Source organism: Rhincodon typus, unplaced genomic scaffold, assembly GCF_021869965.1.
Source record: "Rhincodon typus isolate 14 unplaced genomic scaffold, sRhiTyp1.1 hic_rhity00003513, whole genome shotgun sequence".
Taxonomy (NCBI): Eukaryota; Metazoa; Chordata; class Chondrichthyes; order Orectolobiformes; family Rhincodontidae; genus Rhincodon; species Rhincodon typus.
The window spans coordinates 10,215-16,953 of NW_025969151.1; the positions used below are offsets into that span (position 1 = coordinate 10,215).

The 6,739-nt window shown below is 42.0% G+C and overlaps 1 protein-coding gene across 1 annotated transcript in view; it reads left to right on the plus strand.

Annotated features, from left to right (window-relative positions):
* Positions 1 to 4,778, plus strand: part of LOC125481778 (fibronectin type III and SPRY domain-containing protein 1-like) — a 10,763-nt gene extending 5,985 nt beyond the window's left edge. The window contains exons 2-3 of the mRNA XM_048593685.1: positions 1,019 to 1,107; positions 1,942 to 4,778. Of these exons, the coding sequence (XP_048449642.1) occupies positions 1,019 to 1,107; positions 1,942 to 2,052 (200 nt within the window). The 3' untranslated portion in view covers positions 2,053 to 4,778. The remainder of the gene's footprint in view (positions 1 to 1,018; positions 1,108 to 1,941) is intronic.
* Positions 4,779 to 6,739: the final 1,961 nt, after the last annotated feature.

Consider the following 6,739-nt stretch of genomic DNA (forward strand, 5'->3'; position numbering starts at 1 on the left):
CACCTTGTTGTCTCGGATTCTCCAGCATCTGCAGTTCCTACTATCTCTGATTCAATTTTAACCCCACTGCGAAGCCTCTTCTAAGGATGCCTAACCTGAAGAAGTTACCCTCCTCCCTCCGGACAAACCTCAAGGGATCTCTCTCCCACTGCAACTCTCTCGTAATCTCTTCGGCCCTGAAACTGCTCGACCACATCCTGAAGCAAACCAGGTACTACAGCCACATCACCTTCCTTAGCACCTGCCTACTGGCTCCATCCCCGCCTCTTCGACCTGTTTGTTTCCTCTCCACCTATCCTCTCCTCTATCCCTCTTCTATCCGCCTCCCACTCTCTCCCTATTTATTTCAAAACCCCCTTCCCCTCCCCCTTTTCTGATGAAGGGTCTAGGCCCGAAACGTCAGCCTCTCTGCTCCTATGATGCTGCTTGGCCTGCTGTGTTCATCCAGCCCTGCACCTTGTTGTCTCGGATTCTCCAGCATCTGCAGTTCCTACTATCTCTATCCAGCACACTCTGTTTTTATTCTAGATTTTCAGCATCTGCAGTATTTTACTTCTACACCATTAACTGAAGCTGGTTTTTCACTTGAACTCAATGATGTTGTCTGGGTACTTTTCAGTTAGATAGCAATTTATGAAATAGCAACAATGCAACTGAGGAAGGGAGCAGCACACAGAAAAAGAAAACTGGAAGGATGTTTCTCAATATACTGAATTACAGGTCAATATAGGCAATACTAATAGCTAGCGTAGAGATGTATTTCAACAGCCACATTCTATGCCTTTCAGTCAGTGCAGTGCACGCATCTACATGGGAGGAAAGTGTGGATGATACTCCAACAACAGAATGGAAACTCCAAGCAATGATTGCTGCAGCCCATTCCAATGTGGGGTCTTCCTTCTCAGAGGTTTATGGAGGAGTGAGATCAGCACTGGTTTCGATTCCAAAGTTCGGGAAGATGGTAATTTTACTTGAGGCAATTTGTAAAACTTTTTTTTTTCTATTTTTGTTGTTCTAGGTCACCTGTCATTCTACAATGCCAAAACTAAGCAACTGATTCATTCATTTAAAACAAAGTTCACACAGCCTATCCTCCCTGCCTTCATGGTAAGTGCTGTACTCTCTCACAGTGCTAGATTTTCTGTCTGCATGCATTTGTTGAATAGAATTCAAATGGAAAGGTGACCAAGTAACTGACATTACTGCCTTGATTCTCTGTACTTACAACGGGGCTGCACAGCTTCAGTGGTTTGTGATCTGAGGTTCTGAAACTTTATTTAGTGGTGTAATAAAAGGAGTAAATGCTGGAAATATTCGGCAGTCCAACACAGTCTCTGGAGAGAGAGTCAGAAGTCACACGCCAACAGGTTTATTTGAAATTACAAGCTTTCAGAGCACTGCTCCTTCGTCAGACGAAGTCATCTTGGTATCCCTGGAGGACCCTTTGAATCTAGCTGGTCTGAATTTGCAGTTGAATTAAAATAAATGTCACCCTACCTAAGTCTACTTTTGCCTCCAGTAATAGAAACAGGAGTTTCATCATTGAGTGTCTTTGTTGAGACAGGGAGGCTTGCTTGTTTTCTAATCGTCTTCACATCAGGACGTTGAGGGAATATTTTGTAGAAGTGGGGCCCTCCCTAAACCTATCTCTTCCACGCATTGGGGGGTCAGTTAAAATAAATACACAAAAATGAATTTGTATAAATGATGACTGGGTCACCATTTCCACATCTGTACTCTGAAATTCTCCATGCTTATATATGGTTCTACCACTCGCTGTCCCTTCTCCAAATATACTTCACCGTCTCTGCAATTCGTCTTCTGGTTTCTGCTGGATGGTCACAGCTCCTCTCCACCCGCCCCACAAAACACACTCCGACAATCTGTTGTATGTTTTATAATGTTGATTTATATCTCTTTTTTTCTTCCCCCACCCCACAGGTCTGGTGTGGTAGTTTTATTGTGCAAACGGGGCTTCAGGTACCGAGTGCTGTCAAATCGCTGCAGAAACGTAACAGTGGGACCTGCAGCTCCACCGCCAGCCTAACCTAGAAGTCATTTACCAAGCTTTCATGCTACTGCACCCAGCTCGTACTAAAGCAAAGACTGTATCCTGAAACCTGCCTTGAGAAGGGAACCGAAGACTGGAAACTAGATTCTCCACACCCCACCTGAGTGTGCAACTTTGGCCTTTTTTTTTAAATTTGCAATGATTTGAATTTTGAACTCTCTCAGAAATAGAGACTTGTGATCCAGCCTCTGTTTCTGATCAGCGTTGACACTAAAATCTTGATGCACAGCCTTGATTGTGAAATGTTTTTAAAAAGGATAATCTGAAAATATTAATCACAGCCAATGCTTGAACAGACAGTTCTGGTAGAATCTCGGTAGAATCACCCTTTCAAGGGTGGTTTGACATCATAATATCTTTTGATCATAAGAAGCAATCAAGTGTTATAAAAAAAGGTTTTCTATTGTCCCATTTTCTCTTAAACCCAGAAAGGAAGAGAGGAGTTATTCAGTGTTGTGATAAAGATAATGTTGCTTCATCCAATCCTGTAAAAGTTTCTTCCGGTTGTCACTGGGACATGGGACATTCTAAGTTGTAGAAAATAGTATAGCCACCCGAAAATCAAAATATAGAATTGAGCCAATTGCAGTAATGGGAATCCTGTAAAGAAACTTGAAAGAGCAGTCCTATTTCTCTATCCACACACTTTTTTTCTAAATTTAAATTGGATGTTATCTTACTTCCACAGTCTGGAGTGCACCAAATGTTAGGCCTAGGATGAGTAACCAATCTTGATTGTTTTGTTTCAGTTGCTCATGATTTTTTTTTTTTAAATGCTGTCCCCTTGTATTGTCTCGTTACTTCAACATAGTTGTACAAGATGGGAAAGGAAGATGTTATAGACTTTATCTTTCATGTCGCCATTCTGATTACCAGCATTCTGACCATGATCAAGCTTTCTTTGAACTGGTATCCATCTCACAAGATGGATACTTGTTAGTCAATGGCCTGTTCCAAGAATATTCTGAATCTGTCCATCAAAGGTGACAGGGTTTTAGTTCAGGCTGAATTTGGCTGAGAGCAATGAGGCTGCTAACCATTTTGTTATCCTCATTCTTCTATAATTTAGTTAGGATGAGTAATGTCGAGATTCTAAAAGATTATTAATGATTGATCATCTGCTCATGCTCTTCAAGCTCTCCCGCTACTGGCTGCTTTTCACAACTGGGGCAAAATGTAACGCAATCTGCATACTAGCTGGTCTGAATTTAAATATAAATGTGGGTAGAGCATGGGCATCTTGCTGGGTTGTGCTTAATTGTACCAAGCACAATATTTGATCACAAGATTTTCTTAGAAGAGACACATCAATGTGGGTATTGTATCCTGCCTTCTCTGTACCAGTAAACATGAGGAATGGATATGAAACCACCTTGGGTCTGTTTCTGTTCAATCAATTAATTAACAAAGCTATTTCAATGAATGTCGCAATCTGTTGTGGGTTCACGATTAGGGGGAACCCATTGCAGGCTTTAACACAATAGGGTCTTTTAAAAGGAAGTCACTATTGCTGAATGTTGTTGCAATTTCAAATTTGGCACATGCTACCTGTATATTTCGATATCAAACTTTCATGGATGGCAGTGTAGAGGCCAAATTAAAAGGAAGTGTATTTTATTGAATTCAATGTAATGTTGGCATGTCTCAATGACCCCAATCTGTGTTCTATGCATTTTACAACACTTTTGGTGGAGCAGATATTTTGTGGTGTGCTCTCTGTGAAAGGAATGAAATTGCATTTGTATAATGTCTGAAATTACAGTAAATGGTGATTATTATAACGTTTGTGCACCTATCAGTATTTTAACTGGGGTAGCACTTAATGCAGAGAAAATTTGACGTGAATGTGACAGGAGCTAGGAAGAGAGATTTCCTGGTATCTAAACAGTAATAGTAAATTCATTGAAAGGGAACTGAGAAATGCTGACTGTTAGACAGAGAATTCTATTTTATACCATATGAAGGCTGTGATAACAGTGAAAGTATTCTACTGGATTAAGTTTACATGTTTAAATCTTTTAGAAATGAAATCTGGGCTGTTGAGTTTTTGTGACTGGTTCTAAATTCAGTATTTATTTTTACTTGTAAAATTCGTTTTGCATTTTCTTAGTAACACATTGGCTTCAACATCCAATTAATAGAATGTATATAAAGATTGACATTTCACGTTAATGTTTAATATTGCATTAAAAATTAATTGCACCAGTGTTGCTGTTTTATGTTTGTCAGGATTGGTACATTTTTAAAAAGCAACAGTTCACAGCTACTTGATTATATGGTCCTCATTTCAGTTCATGGGCTGGGTCTTTTCCCAGCCTGAGAAGTGGTGGGGAAGGACAGATAATCGGGCAGGTCGGCTACGGGAGATAACCCTTCCTCCCAACTCTCATTAGTTCATGATGGACCTCTGTGAACTGCTCACCAATTAAGGCCCTTACCACATCCAGTTGGGCCGTAATTACTTGAGCTCCAAGCAAGGACGAGAAAGGTTCACTGACTCTAACTCATAAACCAGTGTCACTTGAGATAGGGGGATGTCCCTCAATTAATGTTCTGATGTAACAGATCCCAGAAAGGCAGTGTACCTTTTAAGACATTTGAATGACATTTGGTACAAAAGTCTGCATCTGCCCTTAGGTAATCAGTGCAATTTACTCAGTGTGGTATAGTCATTCCAGTCAGTTACATTGTAGTGTTACATTCATGTAATGTATCAAGCATCAGACTGCATAGAACCTAGACTGAAAGTCTGACACCTTTATAGTGATGTTGTTAATAAACTTCAAGGCATATGTCTCATTGGGCCCTATTCTTCTGCTGTCGATTATATCAACTAACTTTTATAGTGCAGCATTTTGGACCAAACACCACTGCCAGTATGATATGGTCAAGGATCCAATCTGTAATAATTTTGTGCAATATCCTGGGGACTGTACTAAAGACAGGGGTGTGACTTCTGAGATGCACAGCTCTCCAACCAACACAAACACCCACAAATCCAAAAACCATCCACCTACACAACACCCTTTTCTTGCCACTGATCATCTAGGTGTCCAGGCAAAAGTGCCCTGAAAGAAGCCAAAGACCATGCCAAGTTGTGGTGATCATTAGAATCCCTACAGTGTGGAAACAGGCCCTTTGGCCCAACAAGTCCACACTGAACCTCAGAGCAACCCATGCCCATGCCCAAACACTATGGGCAATTTAGCATAGCCAATTCACCTAGCCTGCACATCTTTGGACTGTGGGAGGAAACCCACACAGACACAGGGAGAATGTGCAAACTCCACACAGATAGTTGCCTGAGGGTGGAATATGAACCGACTCCCTGGTGTTGTAAGGCAGCAGTGCTAACCACTGAGCCACTGTGGCACCCCCAGAGATGCAGGGCTCTAATGTGCTAGCAGGCCTAGATGAGTGGAATTTCCTACTCTGACTTCGTAATTTGATTAGGAAGCCGGCTGACTGCCCATTGTTGCCTGATAGATATTTGATCCCTTCCTTTCTGAACAAGGCAGGCTGAGTTTCTCCATAAAACCTTTCCGCTTTCAAACTTGGCCCACAAATGGGAATATCCAGGCCATAATAACCACCTTGTCACCCAGGTTTGGAAGATTAACTTTGCTGTGATGTCTCTACACTCAAAAAAAAACAGCCCTGATAATTGATGTTCATAATTAGTAATGATGTGATTGAAGTACTGGACAGCTCATTGTGCACACGGGAAGAATTCTGCAATTTCAATATGATGAAGGCCCGCAGCAAAACCAAAGTGGGGTGTTTGGAGGCAGCAGTTCCAGAGATACCAAACTGAATCGGGGGTGGGGGGGGGTGGACAGTGAGTCTCGGGACGCCCTTTGAAGGGTGGTGTGGACTTGATGGGCTGAATGGCCTGCTTCCACACTGCAGGGTTTCTAGGATTCTACGGTACAAGACCCCCTACATCCACCTCAACAATGAACACACAAACCCCGATGACTATTCACCCCAGTCCTATGACCAACTCTAATGATTATGACTGACCAGACCCAAGACGATCACATCATTCCCCTGAGTGCTTGTGATGCTGCTACAGGACTGACCTGTTCCTGCTTTCCATACTGTAGCGTCAGCTTTCCTGCTCCTCTGTTGCTGCCTGGCATGCTGTGTTCCTCCAGCTCCACACTATGTTGTCTGTGCGCAGACTGGACTGGGACTGGACCTCCTGACTAACAGAAACACCCACTGGGCTCATGGATTCAAATCCCACCATAGCATTTCTTGGAATTTAACTTCAATTAATAAAACTTTATAATATGTTAATAAAAAGAAGCTTTTCTCAATCATGGTGACGATGAACCTATTGTCAATTGTTCTAAAAACCATCTGATCCTTTAGGGTTTAGGGTGGAGGTGAGTAATGGGTTGGAAATCTGCCATCCTTCCTTGATCTGGCTTACATATGACTCCAGATTGATAGCAATGTGGATGACTATTAACTATCCTCTGAAACACAATACCAAACCACTAAGTGCAGTGGCAATTAGAGATGGGCAGCAAATGCATACCTTGCCAATGATAGATACATCGCAAGAAGAGAAAAAAGCAAAAGAGCATCTTCTGAGATAGTAGGAACTGCCGATGCTGGAGAATCCGAGACAACAAGGTGCTGAGCTGGATGAACACAGCA